This window comes from Salmo salar, chromosome 17 (assembly GCF_965601325.2).
Source record: "Salmo salar chromosome 17, fSalSal1, whole genome shotgun sequence".
Classification (NCBI taxonomy): domain Eukaryota; kingdom Metazoa; phylum Chordata; class Actinopteri; order Salmoniformes; family Salmonidae; genus Salmo; species Salmo salar.
In genome coordinates, this window is record NC_138307.1 from 45,441,262 (window position 1) to 45,466,749 (window position 25,488).

Here is a 25,488-nt window from a genome sequence, read left to right on the forward strand (position 1 = left end):
GCCCGCAGTCCGGAGTCTCTAGCGGCGGTCCGCAGTCCGGAGTCTCCAGCGGCGGTCCAGAGTCTCCAGCGGCGGTCCGCAGTCCAGAACCTCCAGCGGCGGTCGGCAGTCCAAAACCTCCAGCGGCGGTCGGCAGTCCAGAACCTCCGGTGATGATCCACGGTCCGGTGACACAAAAGCGGGGGGATCAGCGGGCGGAGCGGGGGTTACGCCCCGAACCGGAGCCGCCTCCTCTGCTGGAGGATCCGCGGGATAAGAAGGTTCTGCGTACTGCACCAGAGCCGCCATAGACATTTGTCTCCCTCCCTAACCCTCCCTTTGTTTTTTAGTTTTTTTTGTTTAGGTGCGTTCGGAGTCCGCACCTTTGGGGGGGGTACTGTCACGTCCTGACCATAGAAAGCTGTTATTTTCTATGGTAGAGTAGGTCAGTGCGTGACAGGGGTTTTTCTAATTTAGTTTTTCTATGTTGTTATGTTCTAGTTTTGTATTTCTATGTTGGGTTTTGTTTGGGATGATCTCCAATTAGAGGCAGCTGGTCATCGTTGTCTCTAATTGGAGATCATACTTACATTTACATTTTACATTTTAGTCATTTAGCAGACGCTCTTATCCAGAGCGACTTACAGTAGTGAATGCATACATTTCATACATTTTTTTTTGTTTTTTTTTTTTCTGTGCTGGCCCCCCGTGGGAATCGAACCCACAACCCTGGCGTTGCAAACACCATGCTCTACCAACTGAGCTACAGGGAAGGCTGTAGTAGGTGTTTTTTCCACCTGGGTTTGTGGGAGATTGGTTTTGAGTTAGTGTATGTTTCTACTCTGCGTCACGGTTTGCTGTTTTTGTTCGTTCAGTTTATTGTGTATGTATTGCATAGTTTCACAGTAAAAAGAAAATGTGGAACGACACACACCCTGCACTTTGGTCCGCTCCTTCCTACGACAGCCACAAACTTTTGAGAGTTAAACTGCAGCCTAGCTCTTCCAACATCTCTCATGCCAACTGGAGCGTTGGCTCTGCAGCTCTTAAATATTAACGAGGCGACAGGTGCAACACATCCTGACCACCGAGGACGACTCCAATCAGCGTGCATGATCAACTTAAAGGGGAACTACACCCGTTGATTTGGCCCTGTTTTTTGGCTTGCTCCTCAAGAAATACTGGCGGCCATGACAGGCCATGCAAAACTAATTTGCTCCTTACCACCACCAAGACACACCCACCTGTCAGAACCTTGCCCACAGCTGTTTCCCCCCACTCAATCACAACAACAAAAAACTCCTGCAGGTTGAGTTCAATAACTACAGGCAGATGTACAGTATGGTGAGATTCTGGAGGAAGCTTGAATAGGTCAGTAGCCTACAGAACAATATGAGAAGAATGAAATTGCTGAATTTGTGTAGATATTCTAAACTACATGTTTTGACAACATTCAGGTCCATGTAGAATAAACAACCCTTTCCATAATACAATAGAAGCAGTGTTCTGCTAATGTAACAATGTGCACCTTTCATGTCATTCCCAGCTGGTACAGATACTGTGCCTATCAGCATTTTGTCTGGTGGTAATGGGGCTACCTTGGCAAACATGTCAGAGTGGTCATATCTTCCTGTGTGGTGTCCCATATACACCAGGAGTTCACTGATCCTGGTGGAGAATACAAAGGGTTTCTCCCTCCCCATATTGACTGATACATTCAAATCAATAATAAAAAAAGACAATACAGGTAAAAGTTGTCTTGTAAAATGTTCATGCCGAGTGCCAGGTCTCTCTCCATTCAGATACATCAGTATCAAGCCCGTTTGTCAGTCTGGACTTCATCTTAAATGTCTCCATAGTCACTCTTCTATTACCAATGGCAGTGAGGATAGGTAATATCTGACACACAAACAGGTACTATGTTGAAGTTTGAATAGGTCAAGTGACTGAGGCTGCCGTCTGGCAAAAGCATATCCAGTTCATCTGTAGAAATAGGCAGAGTTGACACATGGAATGAAAAGGGTGTTGCTATTACAAGACATTTGTGCTGTACTGTATTATCAGTAATCACCTCATGGTGGATGTGTTGAGTGCCAGGTTTCTCTGAATCTCATGCATGTGTCAACACATACACACAGTCACTGTTCTGATAAGACCTATCTCTAACTATGGCAGTTAGAGATAGTATATGTTTGTGTCAGATATGACCTATGTTGAAGTCAGACTAAACCTACCAAATTCTGATTTCCCGATCGATGACCGTTGGTGAGCAGGCAAGAGGTGAGGTCTTAGCCAGAGCCCCACTGATGGGCATAGCAACGTAGATCAGCCCCTGACCCTTCATCAAAGATACTGGTCGGTCACACCACACACACACATGGTGGGTTATGATTAGCCTGGTGAAACCAACCTGATCGCTCCATTCCACCTTTCTATTACACTTCAGATACAATAAAAAGCTAAATTGAATGGTGGACACAGGCTAGGTTATGCCCTGGACATTATATGGACATTCTAAGAAGTAGAAAATAAGCAACAAATAATGTCAGTTTACATAAATTATGTTTCACAATAGGTTATCAAATGTATCAAAGTAATGAAGTGGGTCATTTTGTAAAAATAATGAGCCTGTGAAAACTGGGCGTCTCTCGAACAACTGCAGCAGTCAATCGTATGAGGTGGTGTTGACTGGGAGGGCCTGTGACAGTGTGATGTAATAGACAGCCAAGTGGTCAATTGCATTTAGTTCTAAAGAAAGGACAAAGGTTTTTGCTATTGCACTTGAAAATCAAAATGACTTTTATTCTGAGGTCTGGAACGCCGTTTGGATCTTTCCGCGTCAAAAAAGTTACACGTCAAATAAGCTTGTTGACCAATCAGGACCTGAATATGACTGCATGTCACATAATTTAACACGTTCATAATGTTTTTACATAGTTATTACACATTGATTACACTATCACTCGTATTTCATATGTCACAATGATTCACCGATACGTATGCCATGATGCTGGTAAAGTTTTGTCTTGCGCAGCTTCCGAAGGAGCGAGGACACACTTCCCCAAGCTCTGGACAGTGCTGGTCATAAAAAAGCTAGCTAGCTGAAGGATGCAAACAATGTTATTTCCCAAAAACATAGCAAAACGACAATCTGTTTCAGTAGCTATAGTTAGCTAACTAACTACCTAGCTAGGTGTCATCATCTAAAATACTTCTAATTTATAAGACATTTCTTATTTCGTTATTGGGGGTCGGACCCACCTATTCAACAACAAGTGGCTACCTAGCTAATACTTACTCACATGGATTCCTAAATCATTGCTAAGAATATTGAAAATGACTGCAGTTTCTACTGGTCCTTGTTTTCAGGCTGGTTGCATTGGTGCTTGCTAGGTACCAAGCTAAAGATTGCTAGCTACCGCAGAAGTTGCTAATAACATCTGTATCAAAGATATTTGCAAACATTTTTGATCCTGCTCAATTTATCCTGATCTTATTTCAAATGCTCACACAGACTTTTTCCCATTCGGTCGAACAAATAATATTACCAATGCGGTATTGTAAACACATTTTTTGTGGTCGGTTGTGCTTGTTTCCATACTTTCCTTTTTTGTACAGCTTTGACAGTGCTACTGATCGTAGTGGTGGAGCTTGGCTTGCACGGAAAAATTCAGCACACACAACATTCTATAATAGAATTGTGTTATTTGACCTGACAAATTAAAAGCTTATTTGACACGTCAGATAGTGTTATTTGACGTGTATCATTTTTTTGACACGCAAAGACCCAAACGGCGTTCCATAGAAAAGCTGTGAAAATAGCAAGTGGACAGTGAATGGGACACTGCTGGACATCTTATGATACATTTGCTCTTTCTGGTAGGTCCCAGCATCCGTTCATAACCAGGGGATCAGTCTGGCACCCAACTGTGCACATTGTCTAACAGAAAAACAGTGTCAACAATTGTCATCATTCCTCAATTATAAAACATACTGTAGCTCGAGAAATAACGTAATCTCGTTAGGCAGCTAATTCTATGCTTTACAGATGTAAAAGTAGAGACTGCATTTGAGGAACAATGGGAGAGTAATTCTGAAAGTTGATAAACTTGTAAATTCAAATGGTTACTTGCATAGTAACAATATTAAAAATTGTGTAAATATAAATAAGATATACAGTATGTACAAGAACAATAACAATATCAGTGATAGAGGAGGTAGTTATATGCATACAATCAGGGGTAAAGTGACTGAGCTGCAGGATAAATAAAACAAATAGTTGGAGCAATAAATGGCATTTGTGTTAGGAGAGAATCATTTGATTAGAGGCACCGCAGATAGTGCTGATGACTGGTCTGTCCGAACCACGCATGAACAAGGGAATCTGTATTCGGAGAGCCTGTTTCTGTCCTGCCCTTGACTTTGGTGCAGGGCATGTGATGTCCATAGCCTCTTCGTCGCAAAACTCCCTGATCGTCTCAAAAACATACATTTGTCTAGCTGTGTCCAGTCCAGGTGGTGGTTGTACAGGCAGACCATCTATGGGAGGAAGGATGTAAGCGTTGCGCAGCAGCTGAAACCTGGCCCCGATAGTCCGAACGCTCCTTGGCGACAACACCAGGCTCAAGAGCATCGAAGCTGTAAAACAGGAAATTAAAAAATGAAGACATTACAACCCTGCACTACATCAATTAACCTCCCAAGTTTAGATAAGAAGATTAACTCCATACAATGCAATGAAAATGATATTCACCTGAAGTGCTGGTACTGCTTGAACTGTGGCCACGGCCTGAAGTACAGAGTCAGGTGTTGTTGCCAGTCATAGCTTTCCACCAGCACCGTACCATCCTCCAGTCCAACCAGCTGTGGGATGTTGACCCCCGTCACAGTGCTGTCCTTCACAACACCAGCAATCTCAGACAAAGTGTTCACTCTGGTCTTTCTGAAGCGCTGTTTGATGAGGCCGAAGCACCAGTCGGGGGCAAACTCGGTGTTGCCTGCGATCAGGAAGTGAAGGTCCAGACTGTGGGGGAGCTTGTGCATGGTCCGCCAGGCACAATACCAGAGCACAACCTTGTTCTTGTTTTGGCCACTGCAGTTATCACAATTCAGGTCCACATGTGTTTCCCCAACTCCGTAGTTGGTGAAGAAATGGTGCATGTAGTTGATGACTGCGCTGCTGCCTTTGCTGGATGACATGCCTTCATCAATCAAGTAGTTGACTTGTTGTGGTATTCCTTCACAGCAGACACCAAACAAGCCACACTTGCGAGGAGTTAAAAAGTAGATGGGACCTGGCTGCATAGGGTCAGAAGGATAGTGTACCTGCAAACAACAAAGTAACATTAAGATGAGTTAATGAAAAGAAAATGTAACGTAAAACGTAATTTTTTTAATGCATCATTATCAGGTAAGTTTCACTTAACTACAAATGTGCAGAGCAGCAGCAATGCATACAGAAACATAATCTTGGAAACTGGAAGTTAAAATGATAACACACAGCCCGACTACACATACCTCTGGAAAATACAGAAATAATGTGAGATCAATAAAAGTAGTGCCAATCATGTTGGAGGTCAATTAAATAATCAAAACGTGTTTTTTATGCTTCACATAGCAAGTGTTGCCATCGATTCCTAAACAATGAAACATAATCCCAGTCCATTGAGTATTAGGAATACAAACCGATTGTCATAGCTAGCTAAAGTTAACCAAATAGGTTCAATGTTAGCTAGTATGCTTTAACCTGCAACAACTTTCTGACGAAATTAGAACAGTATAATATCTGAAACTGTAGCTAGACTCTTACCAGTATACATGGATTAATTCTTTAAGGCAGACTGAAACCCCTTTCATTAAATAAGACGTCCTGTGTCGTTTCCGTTGCTTGGCCCGTTGTTGTGTCAAGTCATTCTGGTTCACACTGACCGTGTGCAATGCAATAAGAATCATCTTAAGCTTCAGCCCCCACCCAAACTCTGACCAATTCACTTGCCCTAGCAGAGCTGGTTAGGCTGTTTTCATCCCAGCTAGCAATGAGGAATCGGCCCAGAAGCGGGTGTCGGACTCGGCCCGGAATCAAAATGAATGACTGCCCAGAATTGGCCTAAGTACAGTGGCCTGCGAAAATATTCACCTCCCTTCACATTTTTCCTATTTTGTTGCCTTACAACCTGGAATTAAAATAGATTTTTTTGGAAAATTACTGAGGATAATAGGAGACGATTTTGCCACATATTCAATTTAAACCTACTAGAGAGCGTGTGCCCTCAGGCCTGGAGGGAAGCTAAATTCACTCTGCTACCTAAGAATAGTAAAGCCCCCTTTACTGGCTCAAATAGCTGACCAATCAGCCTGTTACCAACCCTTAGTAAACTTCTGGAAAAAATAGTGTTTGACCAGATACAATGCTATTTTACAGTAAACAAATTGACAACAGAATTTCAGCATGCTTATAGGGAAGGACACTCAACAAGCACAGCACTTACACAAATGACTGATGATTGGCTGAGATAAATTGATGATAACATGATTGTGGGGGCTGTCTTGTTAGACTTCAGTGCAGCTTTTGACATTATTGATCATAGTCTGCTGCTGGAAAAACGTATGTGTTATGGCTTTACACCCCCTGCTATAATGTGGATAAAGAGTTACTTGTCTAACAGAACACAGAGGGTCTTCTTTAATGGAAGCCTATCAAATATAATCCAGTTAGAATCAGGAAGTCTCCAGGGTAGCTGTTTAGGCCCCTTGCTTTTTTCAATGTAACTAACGACATGCCACTGACTTTGAGTAAAGCCAGAGTTTCTATGTATGCGGATGACTCAACACTATACATGTCAGCTACTACAGCGACTGAAATGACTGCAACACTCAACAAAGAGCTGCAGTTAGTTTCAGAGTGGGTGGCAATGAATACGTTAGTCCTAAATATTTCTAAAAGTATTGTATTTGGAACAAAACACTCACTAAACCATAAGCCTCAAATAAATCTTGTAATAAATAATGTGGAAATTGAGAAAGTTGAGATGACTAAACTGCTTGGAGTAACACTAGATTGTAAACTCATGGTGAAAACATATTGATGCAGTAGTAGCTAAGATGGGGAGAATTCTGTCTATAATAAAGCGATGCTCTGCCTTTCTTAACAACACAATCAACAAGGCAGGTCCTACAGGCCCTAGTTTTGTCGCACCTTGACCACTGTTCAGTTGTGTGGTCAGGTGCCACAAAAAAGGACAAAAAAGGAAAATTGCAATTGGCTCAGAACAGGTCAGCACGGCTGGCCCTTGGATGTACACAGAGAGCTAATATTAATAATATGCATGTCAATCTCTCCTGGCTGAAAGTGGAGGAGAGATTGACTTCATCACTACTTTTATTTATGAGAGGTATTGACACGTTGAATGCACCGAGCTGTCTGTCTAAACTACTGGCACACAGCTCAGACACCCATGCATACCCCACAAGACATGCCACAAGAGGTCTCTTCACAGTCCCCAAGTCCAGAACAGACTATGGGAGGCACACAGTACTACATAGAGGCATGACTACATGGAACGCTATTCCTACATCAAGTAACTTACGCAAGCAGTAAAATTATATTTAAAAAACAGATAAAAAACACCTTATGGAAGAGCAGAGACTGTGAAGCTACACAAACATTGGCACACACACACACACACACACACACACACACACACACACACAAACACGATAACATACACACTATGTTTTAGAATTGTATAAACTGCCTTAATTTTGCTGGACCCCAGGAACAGTAGCTGCTGCTGCTTTGGCAGCAGCTAATGGGGATCCATAATAAATACAATACAAAACAAATACAATACAACTCGCACTGAAATCGGCCCGAGCTCAATCCCCGCATCCTAGCCATAAGTAATACGGCGGAAGGCGGGCAGGACTTGGGCCACATGACGTCGGCCGAGTCTGACTCTCAGCCGAGTGCCCCGATTCTCAGCTGGAATCGTCCCAGATCCACTGTGCTAGCTGTGATGTTATCCAGAGCATTGGTGACTGTAAAGGTGCTCCTGGCAACAATTTAAGTACGCTTTTTTGCCGACATTTACTGACACCAGCCATATTCAACCGGTATTGAGCTTTTGTAAATTCATCATTAATTAGTTTATTTTTTGTTGTTGTAGTAAATTCATCAGTTATTCTGCGTTCTGGCACACTCAGACGAGAGTGCTCTGAAACAGTTGTTGCAGTGACATTCTATTGAAATTGATACTTGCATAGTCAAGTTTTTGTTAAGTTTTAATACACGATTAATTTCATAAAAAGGCAGGATTATCTACCGACCAGTTCAAATCGACAGAAGCATGCTATATGGCAGACCAATCCAAACTCATCTCTTGGCATGTCCAGCCCACTCATTATCTCAGCCAATCATGGCTAGCGGGAAGGTTTCCCACTTTTTCTGTGGCTTAACCAACTAGGCTCGTTATTTAACAATTATATTTGTATTTACAGATGGCATACAAGTTTGTTATTAAGGCGCATGAAAGTTCACATGTTCGAGAAGGTATTTCTGCCCAAAAAAATGTTTGATAAAAATGAAACAAGTTTACGATCAAAAGGCTCTCCTGTGAAGTAGTGATCCACGACATACGCCTAGTTTCCTGAAAAGGGTCACAAAACAGGGAATTTTTACTAGGATTAAATGTCAGGAATTGTGAAAAACTGAGTTTAAATGTATTTGGCTAAGGTGCATGTAAACTTCCGACTTCAACTGTACATATTACCTCAACTAACCGGTGCCCCCGCACATTGACTCTGTGCCCGTACCCTCTGTATATAGCCTCGCTATTGTTATTTTACTGATGCTGTTTAATTATTTGTTACGTTTTTCTTCTTACCTTCTTAAAGCATTGTTGCTTAAGGGCTTGTAAGTAAGAATTTCACTGTAAGGTTGTATTCAGCACATGTGACAAATACAATTTGATTTGATTTGATGCACTGAGGTTTCAAATGATTTTTTAGATGAAACAGACATTATGACCAAAATTATCCTATTTACACTTTGTAGTCAATTTTGACACTATAATATATGTTTCTGACTCATATTGACGCCACATAGGCCGTTTTCAAAGGGATTAGTTGGTTTTTAGGGGCAGTCGCTCTATAAAGGCATAACTAACTAATATAAACGTGGCGTCTTTTGGCGATTTATTGTACAAAACAAAACAGCCACCTCTTTTCTCTTTTTGTTTTATTTTATCATATCCTTAAACATTTTCTACAAAAGAAAATAGCTGCGTAAAACTCAGAAGTTTTGACAAAAGAGGGAAAAAATCTAAAACATCTGTGTACCTTCCTAGTATTCCCATTTCCTTGGGACGAGCCCAATCAAAACAAAACGTATTAATCTCCAATACAGCGAAATGTGTGGTCAAAATAAAATGTCGGCCAGGGCTACACACTAGCCAAGCACAACAAAAACCTACTGACTTCCCAATCTTGAAAGAAAATCAGCAACCAAGTTGTCCTTACCACGGACATGTCTGATTTCAAGAGGAAACTTCTGCAATATGATACTCCAGTGAAGGAGTCTGCAATTCGTGGAGCTTGTCTTTTACAGGAAAACGAGAGGGTTACAATCACTAAAGACCACAAGAGGTGTAGAGACCGAAATATAAACCTTGATCTGCTGAAGAGCCAGGGTTAAAGTGTGTTTCTTTCTCAATGGGGGAGTAGTGTTTCTGATAGGAGGCCAACTTCTTCGAAAAGTACCCCACTGGATGCTCAACAATGATGTTGTCTTCCTGCAGGAGCACCTGCTCCTACATCACTGGCATCTGTGTACATAGAGAATGGATGACGGAAATCTGGAGTAGCAGGCACTGGTGCGGAGACCAAAAGGGTCTTTGTCTTCTCAACAGCCGCATGACAGTCTGGGCTCCAATGGAAAATATCTTTGGGACTGGTAAAATCCTTAAGTGGGGCAACAACCTGTGCAAAGTTCTTGCAAAATGCCTGGTAGTAGCCAGCTATCTTCAAGAATTGGCTCAATTCCTGGCGAGAAGTTGGCACAGGGAGGCTATTGATGGCCTCCACTTTTGCCATGACCGGTCAGACTTTTCCTTGGTCCACCACCTTCCAGAGATACTTCACTGTTGCTTGGGCGATTTCACTCTTTGACAGTTTAACATTCAAGTTGGCAGATGCAGAACTAAACTAAACTAAGGTGTTCTGTTGTCACGTCCTGACCATAGAAAGCTGTTATTTTCTATGGTAGAGTAGGTAAGGGTGTGACAGGGGGGTTTTCTAGTTTCGTTTTTCTATGTTGTTATGTTGTAGTTTTGTATTTCTATGTTGGGTTTTGTTTGGGATGATCTCCAATTAGAGGCAGCTGGTCATCGTTGTCTCTAATTGGAGATCATACTTAAGTAGGTGTTTTTTCCACCTGGGTTTGTGGGAGATTGGTTGAGAGTTAGTGTATGTTTCTACTCTGCGTCACGGTTTGCTGTTTTTGTTTGTTCAGTTTATTGTGTATGTATTGCATAGTTTCACAGTGAAAATAAAATGTGGAACGACACACACGCTGCACTTTGGTCCGCTCCTTCCTACGACAGCTGTGACATCTGTCCAGTTAGCATAAATACCACCACATTGTCCAAATATGCCTCAGCCTTTTCCAGACCATGTAGCCCGATGTGCATGAGCCTTTTAAATGTGGCTCCGGCATTTCGTAACCCGAACAGAAGATGAAGGTAGGAAAACAAACCATCAGGAGTGAGAAAAGCAGACAGCTCTTTTGCACGCTCAGTTAGAGGGAACTGCCATTATCCCTTCAGCAGATCGAACTTGCTAACGTACTTAGTAGCACCAACACGGTCCACACAATCATCAACCCTGGGAAAAGGGTAGAAGTCTGACTTAGTAACAGCAATGAGTTTGAGAAAATTGGAACAAAAGCGCGGAGACCCATCCAGCTGATGTACCAATATGCAGGGTGAACTCCACGGACTGTTGCCATGTTGTGCAATGCCGTGCTCAAGCATGAATTCTACCTCACTACAGAGTTTCTCTCTCTTTTCAGGATTCATTCAAGTCCCCAACGTGTCATGCTCTAGTACATTTGACTGAGTTGGCACATCTGAAACTAAACCCTGATATTCTAAAAGCAGTACAACAATTTCATCTTTCAAATCAAAATGTATTGGCCACATACACATGTTTAGCAGATGTTATTGCAGGTATAGTGCAATGGGCTCACTTCGCTACACATCCGGAGACAAGTGTGGCAAAAAAAAACAGGTTTTCCAGAATCTCTGCTTTACTCAACCGTCCCACAGGCACAGGTTGTATTAGGCTTTCCTCGTGCTCTCAAGGAAATACTGGGTTTTCCTCATGCACTTGAGGAAGACTATAGTCCACGTTGACTACAGGTTTTCACCGACTTCTCCGCCCAATCACAGCGGGAGAAGTATGGTTTCAACATGTTGACATGACAAAGTAAGTTTTTCCCCCCTATGCTCGGGTGTGGCGATGAAGTAATCCAGGTATTTTTTAAAAAATATCTTTATAGGGGTAAGGGCCTGAAAAGTGAGCTTACAACAGTGACCCCAATTTCTTGAACAACCTCCCGTGCTACAAATAGCACTAGAGGGACCCTTTCATCCCAGTCTTTCTCGAACTCAAAGCCGTAAGCTCTCAACATAGACTTCAAAGTCTGATGAAATCTCTCGAGCATCTTGAGACTCTGGGTGGTAGGCACAAAAGGGGCAATGGGTAACACCCAACTGCTGTAGCACTTGTTGGAAGACCTTTGACATGAAATTAGAACCTTGGCCCGATTGGACTACATGCAGAAGTCCAAACGCTGACAAGAACACCCTCCAAAATGAAGGATGGGCTACCCAAGTGTCTCACAGTATCTTCACAGGCTGTTTACCAGCATCACCTTTGTTTCAGACATGAACCTATCTGAAACAAAGGGTTCATACACATCTGATCCAAGACTTAACGGGCATGAGTGCTCCCACAAAAATAAAGCTTTTTCTGTGTAGTTGTTCTGTTTCAATTTAGGACACAGGGACAGTGGCTGTGTCCGAATACCCATACCAGCGTACTAATACTTAAACTGCATACTCTTTACTCATCGTTGCATACTATGTAGCATGTATCGTTTAGTAAAAAGTATGCAGTATGCCACAGCCGCAATACAGTAGCGGCTCCTGATTGGCTGAGTAGATGGGGTGGGGCCGATTTTTTCCAAATTCAACAGACATGCATCGCATTAACCAGCCTGATAATAGCTCATTTCCAATTTGATGAATGTGTACGAATACATGGGTGTAATCATTCTAATCTGGTCCCTGCAGCGTAGGCTCAAACCGGTGTGATTAAAACACTTCATTAGAAAGTCTACTTATAATTGTCAGCGTTTGAGTAGGCGACACTTTTTTCACAGTAACATTTTGCACAAACAGTCTTTATAATGTTATGTCCTCAATGTGACCTTTCGGTTACTGGCCCAATGTTCTTAACCGCTAGTCTAATACTGTGAAGAACTGACAAACACAATACCAGGTAGTACATGAAAGATACTACAGTGAGAGGGAGGGGACACACCTGAACAGAAGTACAACAGAAGCCGTAAGGGAATCTGTTTCTTCTTCTAAAGCTAACTGACATGTTTTTGTATTCTGTTTCCTTTTACAGGAGAGTGTTTTGAAGTATACTAAAATGTTTTATGTCTTCCTTTTGCAGGAGAAATCTGCTCATCTCAACCTGACTGTGGATGTATGCCTACCAAACACCTGTGTGCAGGTAAGATGAATACGGTTCATGTAAATGTTTGTACATGTATAGATTTCACAGGGATTTGATATTGATTGATAGATGCATATTCTATTCCGACAGGTGAAGAGGCTTAACGTAAAGTATGCTGTCACCATCCTTCATTGCCATATACGATGCTGTGAGTGTTGTGACTTTTTGACCTATTGTACAGGGGTTTATTAAGAAGAAGTGAGCTCATTCAAAACTCTCTTCAGTTCAGCCTTGTGTGACCATTCAGCTTTGAGTGACCGACTGGGTTCCTACAGGGTCTCCGACAAGACCGTGTTAGCCCACAAAACCGTGTTAGCCCAATGAGCTAAAGCCAAGGTATTGGCAACTAAGACAAGTCTTCAGGAAATCTAGCAAGCCTCAGGCAAGGTTACTCATCACGCTTGTGTGGTTCACCTTACCTCTTTCATTACATTAACTCATTCAGAATTCTCAAGGAGGCAGGCATTCTCTTATTCAGCTGCACTCCACCTTCTTTAAACTGGAATCCTGGCATGCACACCTTGCCTTGGCCCCTATCTGATACAAACAACGTTGACTTCACAGCCTAAGTATCTTTTGTTTGAGTCTGTGTGTGTGTGTGTGTGTGTTGAACGAGACTGAACACGCCAAATGTACAGTGCCTTCAGAAAGTATTCATACCCTTTGACTTATTCCCCATTTTGTTGTTATAGCCTGAATGCAAAATGGATTACAAAAAAAATTCTCAATAATCTACAAACAATACCCCATCATGGGAAAGTGAAAACCTGTTTTTAGACATTTTTTTTAAAGTTATTGAAAATGAAATCCAGAAAAATATAATTTACACATGTTGGTGTGCTTGGTATGGTTCCCAATCAGAGGCAGCTGTTTAGCGTTGTCTCTGATTGGGGATCATATTTAGGCAGCCATTTCCCCACTGTGTTTTGTGGGATCTTGTTTTTGTGTAAGTGCCTGTTTGCATTTCACTGTCTTCACGGTTCGTTTGATTCATTTATTTTTTTTGTATTTTGCTGAAGTTTCACGTTATAATAAAGCTGTGGAACGCTACTCACGCTGCGCCTTGGTCCACTCATTACGACGATCGTGACAGAAGATGCCACCACAACAGGACCAAGCAGCGTGCCCAGGAGGAGATGGCATCCTGGACTTACGAGGAGATCGAGGAGAGAATATCCTGGACATGGGAGGAAATCTTGGCAAGACACGAAAGCCTGCCGTGGAAGCAGACGCACGGAGAGAAGGGAGGACACGGTCAACGGTCCGGAACCTCCGGCAACGGTCCTGAACCTCCGGCAATGGTCAACAGTCCAGAGCTTCCAAACACGGCGTCCAGTCCAGCTCCATGGCAGGAGCCCTCCTCGGCGCCGATGCCCAGTCCAGACACGGCGTCCAGTCCCGCTCCATGACAGGAGTCTTCCTCTGCACCGATGTCCAGGCCAGGGCCGGTGTCCAGTCCCGCTCCATGGCAGGAGCCTTCCTCGGCATCGAGATCCAGTCCAGGCACAGTGTTCAGCCTGGGTCCTTGGCTGGATGAGCGGTTTCTTTGGCCCGCACCAGAGCCACCACCAAAGATGGTGGATCCGCGAGCTGAGCCGGTTCTTCGTTCCACACCAGAGCCACCCCCGATGCTGGCAGATGAGTGGGTACTTCGTTCCGCACCAGAGCCGACACTAATCACCCCCCCTACCCTCTCTATTTGGTTTCAGGTTTTGAGGCCGGAGTCCGCATCTTTGGGGGGGGTACTGTCACGCCCTGACCATAGAGAGCCCTTGGTTCTCTATGGTATAGTAGGTCAGGGCGCGACTGGGGGTGTTCTATGTTGGTGTGCTTGGTATGGTTGCCAATCAGAGGCAGCTGTTTAGCGTTGTCTCTGATTGGGGATCATATTTAGGCAGCCATTTCCACACTGTGGGATCTTGTTTTTGTGTAGGTGCCTGTTTGCATTTCACTGTCTTCACATTTCGTTTGATTCATTTATTTATTGTTTTTGTATTTCGCTGAAGTTTCACGTTATAATAAAGATGTGGAACGCTACTCACGCTGCGCCTTGGTCCAATCATTACGACGATCGTGACATGGTAAGTCTCTAAGAGTTTTGAACACCTGGATTGTACAATATCTGCAGACTGAACCAAGTTTTTATCTAGGATGTTGTCTGCGGTTAGCTCTATTCCATTTATTTTTATCGTCAAAATCTCCCTAGTCCATGCTGATGACAAGCATACGCATAACATGAAAGAGCCACCACCATGCTTGAAAATATGAAGAGTGGTACTCAGTAATGTGTGGATTGGATTTGCTCCTAACATAATTATTTGTTTTCAGGGCATAAAGTTTATTTCTTTACCACGTTTTTTGCAGTTTAACTTCAGTGTTATTGCAAACAGGATGCATGTTTTGCATGTTTTGGAATATTTGTATGCTGTACAAGCTTCCTTATTTTCACTGCCATTTCAGTTTGTGTTGTGGCGTAACTACATCCTCAGTTTTCTCCTATCACAGCCATTAAACTGTTTTAAAGTCACCATTGGCCTCATGGTGAAATCCCTGAGTGGTTTCCTTCCTCTCTGTCCAAAGTGTAATGAATAACTTCACCATGTTCATGTTTAACACTATGCAAGTTATTATCTGACGTGATAAGCACATTTTTGCTTGCCATAACAAAGGTGTTGAATACTTATTGACTCAAGACATTTCACCTTTTAATTAGTAATTCATTTGTAAAAAAGTTGAAAAACATAATTCCACTGACATTAATGGGTATTATTGTGTGTAGGCCAGTGACACAATCTAAATGTAATCAATTTTAAATTCAGGCTGTAACAACAAAATGTGGAAAAAGTCAAAGGGTGTGAATACTTTCTGAAGGCACTGTAGCTAAATGCTTCCACTCTATTTAACTGGCTTTATGGCAAGGGTTCAGAAAACACCTCATACCAACAAATTATTTATTTTCAACACATTCACGAACCACTTCAGGTTTCAAACGGAAAATAGGTTGTATTAGGAAATATTACACAGAAAGCTATAAAGATACGAACATCCTATGGCTTTGAAAAGTGCTTGAAGTCAAAGTGTATGACCACTGTTTATATAAAACACACTGAAGTATACATTGAAGAGTCCTCCTTTTCTTTTGTCTGAAATCCACCATGGAAAGAGCTTTGATTCTGACTGCTGCTTCTCTCTTTGCTTTTCAAAGTGGACCAAGCTGATGCCCGTGCCCCTGCCATGGTTAGGCAAATCCCGACCTTGCAAGGCTACTTGGAGCTAACCTGGGTAGTGGTGCCAGCTGTGGCCTGTCTCACTGCTGCTGTCATAGTGGCAGCTCTAGTCGTCAAAGCCCTACTAACTGGTATGTATCCACCTCTCCCTGAGTGAATGATAACTACCCCTTTCACAGTCATCTAAAGCTGAGATGCTCTGCTCTGGCCTGGTTAGGCAGCATCAATCGTAGTTGCTGAAAATAATACATTCGAGCTAGCACAGTATACTAATGTCCCAGGTTTAAATGGGGTGCTGACTGATTGTGTACTCTGTCTGTCTACAGTTCACCAAAGGAGGCACAGAAAGGGACGGGATGGGGTATGTACATTGAAACAACAAACAGGTAAGACCATTCTACCATGCATCCACTAACCATAGCACCAACTTTTTTTAGACTTTACTGTAGTATTCACTGCAGTATTTACTGTAGTATTTACTGTTAACTATTGTATAAATACTGTAGTAAAAAAAAAACGGTATTATATACTATAGTAATGTATTGTTTTTGCAGACTGTACTATACTGTAATATTTACTGTAGACGGGAGAACGCCTCAATCTGGTCCAATTAATTTTTTTCCCCCGCCTTCTAATAATTTGGCTAGGTAAAAAAACATTGACCGAGCATTTCACAATCTGACATAACGGTAGCCTACCATTTGAGATTTACATTTACATTGATTTACATTGATTATAATTTATTTTTTCCTGGTTCTAGGCCAATTTAGAAGCGTTTTGAATGAAAAGCCATTTGGAAGCCAAATGTGCAAGCTCACAGAAATGAATTTGTAATGCCCATTACTACTAAAATAACACATTTTCCACAACCTGTAGGTAGGATTGAGGTCAGATCCAATACTTGAGAGCTTCTACTATATTCTATAACCTGTAGGTAGGATTGAAGTCAGATCCAATACTTCAGAGCTTCTACTACATTTTATAACCTGTAGGGAACAGGGGGTCTATACTTGGCATGTAGGTTTCTCACTCATGGGTGGCACAAATTGCGATATGGGGAGGGGAATGGGTTTATGCAAATGAAATAGTATTCTTCAGTATACTACAACATTCTACTATACGTGATTTAGGGATACTACAATGTGTAGTATAGTATTTTACAGTATACTACAGTTTACTATAGAATTAAATAGTATGTACTTTAGGATTCTATAGTAAACTAGTATTTTTTTTCATGTATGAACCATTACCTTAGCCTCAAACAAAACCATTACCCTAGCCCTAGTTTCATGTCCACAACCTGGTGCAACCGTAACCTTAATCTTAGCTTTTACCCTAAGCCAATATAGACTCATAAAGAATTATATACCGAGTATACAAAACATTAAGACATCTTCTCTTTCCATGACATAGACTGACTAGATGAATCCAGGTGAAAGCTAAGATCCCTTATTTTTGTCACTTGTTAAATCCACTTAAATCAGTGTAGATTAACAGAGGAGACTAAAAAAAGATGTTTATATCTTGAGACAATTGAAACATGGATTGTGTATGTGTACCATTCAGAGGGGGTATTGGCAAGAAAACATTTTAAGTGCCTTTGAACAGGGTATGTATTTATAGTAGGTGCCCAGGCGCACCGGTTTGTGTCAAGAATTGCAATGCTGCTAGGTTATTCACGCCCAACAGTTTCCTGTGTGTATCAGTAATGGCCCACCACCCAAAGGACATCCAGACAACTTGACACAACTGTGGGGAGCATTGGAGTCAACATGGGCCAGCATCCCTGTGGAACACTTTTGACACGTTGTAGAGTCTGGCGAAGTGAGGATGTGGGGTTCAACTCAATATTAGGAAGGTGTTCCTAATGTTTGGTATACTCAGTGTATATCGCCATGGTTAATAATAGTGCATGCTTTTCAGAATCTCATGCTGTTGCTGTTGACCGTGCCACCCCGGGACTCCAAGACCAGACTACTCTCCATAAAGAGATACCCATGCCTTACACCCTTCAGTTTGAAAACTGCGAAAGGGCTAACTTACTGCAGTTTTAATTTTGTCTTAGATTTAGTCTTAAATTAGATTTTAGTCTAGTTACATTTTTGTCATTTAATCTTTCGTTAATCTTTGTTATTTTCAGTCGACGAAAACCCGGAACAATTTCAGTCTAGTTTTAGTCACATTTTAGTCTGTGCATTTTTTTCTACATTTAAATAATTCATATTTACATCTTACTTGCATCATGTGCACACTTAGCTCTCAATAGCCCTTTTCTGTAGGATATTCAGCGGTTAGCTTCGGTCACGACTGGCTCCATGTGAACTACAATCCTGGCGCTGTTTTAACGTTTAGAAATGTCAATAATCATCAGATGCAAAATGGTTTTTGAAGCATCTTTCATATCTGAGAGCATGAATCTTTGAAATAAAAAAGATACACTTACTTACCCAGATTTGCACAGATCCATAAGCTGTGTCTCCAGTCGGCAAACTACACTTCTGCTACACTTCTTCCCCGGTTATGCTTACACACAGGTGTTCGGAGCATGCTAGATAGCTAATGAGCACAGGTGTTTGCCTAAGTCTTCCGTAAAACAAGTGCTGTAACTTTGAGATATGGCCGTGTGGGAGCGCCAATCTTAACCCTATAAAGGTGTGTAGTAATTTCAGTAAAAAAAAAATTAAAAATCTCACTGATATGAAAGATTCCTCATGTTTCTAAAACCTTACCGCAAGCGATGCATGTTAACGTTCAGAACGAGCGTCGGGTCCCCAGGAAAAAGATACTATCATGAATAGGCGCTAAAGGTAGTTAGCGTTTTTGAATGGAATAGTGCACACTCAGATAGCCTTGTCCAACTAGGCCTACTATCGCTTTGTAGGCTATACCTTAGCTGGAAACATTAAAACCAATGCCAGCCATAATTTAAGGATATAAAGCCTACAAGTTAAGCAATTTAGATGAGATTTTCTCCACATCATAACCATCAGAGTTGGTTAAATAACAGTGCTTTCCTTGAAAATAGGAGAATATGAGCTTTCCCACAATGCCAGAATTATTACTATACTACTAATATTCAGCAAAAATCATTTGTTTTCCCAATTGGAAAAAGCAACTGCAACTCGCTATTGCCAACACAGATGAATAAAAGCGCACATGGCACAATAGAGCTTCTGATGTGATCAGAGCAAAAATGACCTAAATGAAAGCAAAGATTTCAAATACATTATTGTTTCTAATTGAGGTTAGTTTGTTCCAATTTAAGTATCCTGTCAGCGCATCAGCTCAAAAGAGAGACTGAGATGAGTAATTCAAGTGACTGGGAGCTGTGTTTGTGGGAGAGCCAGATCAATACAACCAGCCCATGCAACAGAAAGATGTTATCGGCTAATGAGAGGATTGCATTATATATTCTGCACCGGGATGCATGCTTATAATTGGACAAAACAGATTAAAAGGAGTTTCATGTGAAATTGAATGTCCATTTGTCTCACGTGGAATTTTCGTCAACTAAAATGAAAAGTAATTGGTAATAGTTATAGTTTTTTCCAGAGCATTTCATCTCATTAGTTTCATCAGGAAAAATAGGTTGTTGGCTACGGAGTGTTCAAAAATGCAATGCTTAAATGCTAAATAGGAATGTGAAAATGATAAATGAATTTTTATTTTCATATCAGTGTCCATAATTCATACCACAATTGAATTACAAAGTTAAAATGAAAATAGAAAATGATTAAATGAAAATTGGAAATGGTAAACAGAAATTCTAAATAAAATCGCTAAATGGAAAAAGATAAATGGTAAACAGAAAACCGTAAATGAAAATTGCATAGTGTCTGTTTTCATTTTCCAACTACTCAGTTAAACGTTTTCTCTTTTAAATTAGAATTTTCATTGTGTATGCAAATTTGTTCTTGGAGGCATGAGCCAGGAGAGCAACACCACACCCCCATACAGTAGTACATCCAAGCCATACCAGGCTCTCTGTACATTGACTTTAGACTAGTGTAACCAACACACAGCGTGCGAACTGACCCAGGTCTCCTGCGCACCAGAAAAGCATAGACCTGCTTAGGTGAAGCCTAGGCATTAACTCAGGGAGCGAATGCAACTCTTCAGGTCTCAGTCAAGGTTAGACCTACTCATCATGCTATCAGGCTAAAAGGCAATACAAATGCAATTCCATAATTTTTTACCATCTTCTTTCATTTTTATATAAAAACTAATGAGGGAAAGAATCACAGTGTTTACGGTGTTTACGGAACCATCTCAGTTACAATTCACCATCCTTTGACCTCCTCCGAGAACCTTCTGAGCGATGGCACAAATATGACTGACAGGGTTCGAACAAGGGTGTTTTGCACATCAGAAGAGCGCATTGAGTATGATGGCGCCGACAGAGATGGCCGCCTAGCTTCAGATCCATAGTTTATTTAATGTATTATTTCTTACATTGTTAACCCAGAAAATCTCAAGTGTTATTACATACAGCCTGGAAGAACTATTGGATTTAAAAGCGACGTCAACTTACCAAAATACCGACCAGGAATATGACTTTCCCAAAGGAATATGACTATCCCAGAAGCCGATCCAAAACAATGCGGTCACCGCAGGAGAGGCTGACCCAGCGGCCTACTGGTCAGACTTAGAAAGCAAGCACACCATACATCGCTTCCGAGCATATTACTCGCCAATGTCCAGTTTCTAGACAGCAAGGTGGACGAAATTAGGGCACGAGTTGCCTTCCAGAGAGGCATGAGAGATTGTAACATTCTCTGTTTCACGGAAACATGGCTCACCCGGGATATGTTGTCAGTCGGTACAGCCACCCGGTTTCTTCACGCATCGCGCTGACAGAACCAAAGAACTCTCTGGTAAGAAGAAGGGTGGGGTGTATGCCTTAAGATTAACGACTCATGGTGTGATCATAACAACATACAGGAACTTAAGTCCTTTTGTTCACCTGACCTAGAATTCCTTACAATCAAATGCCGACTGCATTATCTACCAAGAGAATTCTCTTCGATTGTAGTCACAGCCGTGTATATCCCCCCCAAGCAGATACCTCGAGGGCCCTGAAAGAACTTCACTGGACTCTATGTAAACTGGAAACCATACATCCTGAGGCTGCATTTATTGTAGCTGTGGATTTTAACAAAGCTAATCTGAGAACAAGGCTTCCTAAAATCTATCAGCATATCGAATGCGCGACACTGGCTGTTAGCATTCTCGACCATTGCTGCTCTAACTTCCGCAATGCATACAACGCCCTCCCTTTGGCAAACCTGTCCATGACTCCAATTTGTTGCTCCCAGCCTATAGACAGAAACTACAACAGGAAACGCCTGTGCTCAGGTCTATCCAACGCTTGTCTGACCAATTGGAGTCCACGCTTCAAGATTGCTTCGATCACGTGGACTGAGATATGTTCCAGGTAGCCTCAGACAACAACATTGATGTATACGCTGACTCTGTGAGCAAGTTTATTAACAAGTGCATCGGTGATGTTGTACCCACTGTGACTATTAAAACCTTCCATAACCAGAAACCGTGGATTGATGGCAGCATTTGCGCTAAACTGAAAGCGTGAACCACCGCTTTTAATCAGGGCAAGGCGACTGGAAACATGACTGAATACAAATGGTGTAACTATTCCCTCTGCAAGGCAATCAAACAAGCAATGCGTCAGTATAGAGACAAAGTAGAGTCGCAATTCAACGGCTCAAACACGAGATGTATGTGGCAGGGTCAACAGTCAATCACGGATTACAAAAAGAAAACCTTGTGAGCCTGTGGGCTCTCCTTCACCTTGGCCAACTTGAGGTAACCATTTAAGCGTGATAGACCTTGCAAGGCTGCCGGCCCAGATGGCATCCCTAGCCGCGTCCTCAGAGCATGCCGTAAACATGGTGTGTTTATGGACATATTCAATCAATCCCTATCCCAGTCTGCTGTTCCCACATGCTTCAAGATGGCCACCATTGTTCCTGTTCACAAGAAAGCTAAGGTAACTGAACTAAATGACTGAACTAAATGACTATCGCCCCGTAGCACTCCCTTCTGTCATCACAAAGTGCTTTGAGAGACTAGTCAAGGATCATATCACCTCCACCCTACCTGATACCCTAGACCCACTCCAATTTGCTTACCGCCCCAATAGGTCCACAGACGACGCAATCTCCAACACACTGCACACTGCCCTATCCCATCTGGACAAGAGGAATACCTATGTAAAAAAGCTATTCATTGACTACAGCTCAGCATTAAACATCATAGTACCCTTCAAACTCATCATTAAGCTCGAGACCCTGGGTCTCGAGACCCTGGGTCTCAACCCCGCCCTGTGCAACTGGGTCCTGGACTTTGACGGGCCGCCCACAGGTGGTGAGGGTAGGAAACAACATCACCACCCCGCTGATCCTCAACACTGGGGCCCCACAAGGGTGCGTTCTCAGCCCTCTCCTGTACTCCCTGTTCACCCATGACTGCATGGCCATGCACACCTCGAACTCAATCATCAGCAGACGACACTACAGTGGTAGGCCTGATTACCAACAATGACGATATAGCCTACAGGTAGGAGGTGAGGGCCCTCAGAGTGTGGTGTCAGGAAAGTAACCTCTCACTCAACGTCAACAAAACAAAGGAGATGATCGTGGACTTCAGGAAACAGCAGAGGGAGCATCACCCCATCCACATCGACGGGATAGTAGTGGAGAAGGTGGAAAGTTAAGTTCCTCGGCGTACACATCATGGACAAACTGAAATGGTCCACCCACACAGGCAGCATGGTGAATAAGACGCAACAGCGCCTCTTCAACCTCAGGAGGCTGAAGAAATTTGGCTTGTCACCTAAAACACTCTCAAACTTTTACAGATGCACAATCAAGAGCATCCTGTTGGGCTGTATCACCACCTGGTACGGAAACTGCTCCGCCCACATCCGCAAGGCTCTCCAGAGGGTCTGCACAACGCATCACCGAGGACAAACTACCTTCCCTCCAGGACACCTATAGCACCCGATATCACAGGAAGGCCAAAAAGATCCTCAAGGACAACAACCACAAGAGCCACTGCCGGTTCACCCCACTATCATCCAGAAGGCGAGGTCAGTACAGGCGCATCAAAGCTGGGACCGAGAGACTGAAAAACAGCTTCTATTTCAAGGCCATCAGACTGTTAAACAGCCATCACTAACATAGAGTGGCTGCTGCTAACATACAGACTCAAATCTCTTGCCACTTTAATACATTTAATAATGGATTTAATAATGGTATCACTAGTCACTTTACAAATAGTCACTTTAAAAATGTCTACATATCCAACATTACTCATTTCGTATGTATATACTGTATTCTATACCATCTACTGCATCTTGCCTATGCCGCACGGCCATTGCTCATCCATATATTTATATGTACATATTCTTATTTATCCCTTTACATTAGTGTGTGTAAGGTAGTCGTTGTGAATTTGTTAGATTACTTGTTAGATATTACTGCACTGTCGGAACTAAAAGCACAAGCATTTCGCTACGCTCGCATTAACATCTGCTAACCATGTGTATGTGACCAATAAAATTTGATTTGATTAGTCCACTAAACCAAAGTCTGGTTCCCCAAGCTACATTGCCTAAGCTTTGGCTTAGCAGGCTAAAATGTTATTTTTGTTTACAAGACACCAGGTTTGAACCCCATCGTTAACAGAGCGCATTACATGTCAAAAATGTACAACTGCAGGTGGTGTTGTGTTTCTCTCCTGGTTCAAACCTCTAAGGAGCAATTTGCATACAGATTGAACATGAAAAAAGAAAAAGACAATAGTACATGCTAAATGGGCAGTTGTAAAATGAAAAAAAGACACTTTCCACATTGCATTGACCATTTTCTGTTAACCATTTTAGAATTTCTGTTTATCGTTTCCAATTTTCAATAAACCATTTTCATTTTAACATTGCAATTTTATTTTGACATGAATCATGTGCACCTATATGAAAATATAAATGCATTTATCATTTTTGCATATCACTTGAACATTTAAGCATTGCTTTTTCGAATTGACAGAATTCACAGCCTGAACATTGATTGCACTTAGGCCTAAGCCTAAATAGATAGACTTGTTACAAGAAGCCAATAAAAAGTTATAAAGCTAAAATAGGTTCTCGGTTTATTGTGGTGGGACTGCCTACAAGAGTTGACTACGATTGATATTTCAGACGCTTTTGTGTTGTGTGTACAGTATGTTTTAATATATTTAACTTTATAAGGAAAAATGTTACTGTATGTGATGTATGTGATGGTTGTAATACATGTTTTGTAATATTTTGCATTTATATTCTACATAAACTCATATTGCTGCCATTTCTGTGTTTCTGTGCATTTGAAGAACTGTAATAAAAGCCCTCCAGCACTAGTTATTTTATGTTGTCCTGAGCAAACCTGCGTCAGTGTTAAATGAAGAAAACCATTACATTATCTTTCTTGCATAATTATTTATTGGACTGTTAACCTACACAATAGAGTCTACCCTGTAGAAATAAAAAGTCTCAAAACACCATGATTGTGTAAAGAAATCATGAAAAGTAGTCCACCTAAGCTGAGATCTGGTGTTTGTAGTGTTTGAATGTAAACCCAATGCAAGTGTTTTTATACACAGAATGTGAAACACCCAAATTGGTTCTTCAACCTGAATATTGATGTTTTTAAGAGAGCGTAGTGATACAACTTTGAGGTTTCAGTGCATGTAAAAAGCAGCATCAAAACACATACATTGTTTGTCATTCAATTAATGGTTTAGAAATACAAATTGTTTATAGCTTATATATTGATTGATAAGGGTGTCAACGGTATTGAGGAGACCAAAACGCAATGGGTATAGTGATCATCTTCTTTATTTACTAACTAAAGTGAACACTAAAACGAAAACAATAAAAGACAACCAACAGTTCTGTAAGGTAACCCATCTATACAGAAAGCAACCACCCACAAAAGACAAGTGAAATGAACACAACTGAATATGGCCTCCAATTAGAGACAACAACAACCAGCTGCCTGTAATTGGAGGTCATTGCCAAAAACCAACATAGAACTAGAATAAACAATGAAATATAAAACATATAACAAAACCCCAAAAACATCAAAACACCCAAAACAAACACCCCCTGCCACTCCCTGACCATACTACAATGACAAATAACCCCTTTTACTGGTCAGGACGTGATTTCTTTTTGTGGAATTCCACCTTTATTTTTTAGTGCTTTATTTTGACAGTTTAGAAAGGAGGGGTAAGATGGTACATTTCATTGAAGTTTCACTCAACCACACAGAAAGAAATTATTCTGGGGTGAATTGAAATTGACTCAAAAAATAACCAACAAAATATGTACATTTCAATTCAACCCAGAATAATTTCTTAATGAACGTACATTTAATAAACTTAAACTTAATAAATGACCTAATAGAAATGAATGCAAGTCGTGCAG

At 41.6% G+C, this 25,488-nt stretch overlaps 1 protein-coding gene and 1 long non-coding RNA gene across 2 annotated transcripts in view; both read left to right on the forward strand.

Moving 5' to 3' along the window:
• il17rel (interleukin 17 receptor E-like) overlaps nt 1-12,786 on the forward strand; it is a 53,424-nt gene extending 40,638 nt beyond the window's left edge. The window contains exon 14 of the mRNA XM_014152794.3: nt 12,718-12,786. Within this exon, the coding sequence (XP_014008269.2) occupies nt 12,718-12,786 (69 nt within the window). The remainder of the gene's footprint in view (nt 1-12,717) is intronic.
• An 81-nt stretch (nt 12,787-12,867) lies between these two features.
• Nucleotides 12,868-24,428, forward strand: LOC145861386 (uncharacterized). Its single transcript, XR_014381155.1, has 4 exons — nt 12,868-12,928; nt 15,986-16,138; nt 16,334-16,393; nt 17,931-24,428. It is a non-coding gene; the product is annotated as an uncharacterized LOC145861386 (long non-coding RNA).
• Nucleotides 24,429-25,488: the final 1,060 nt, after the last annotated feature.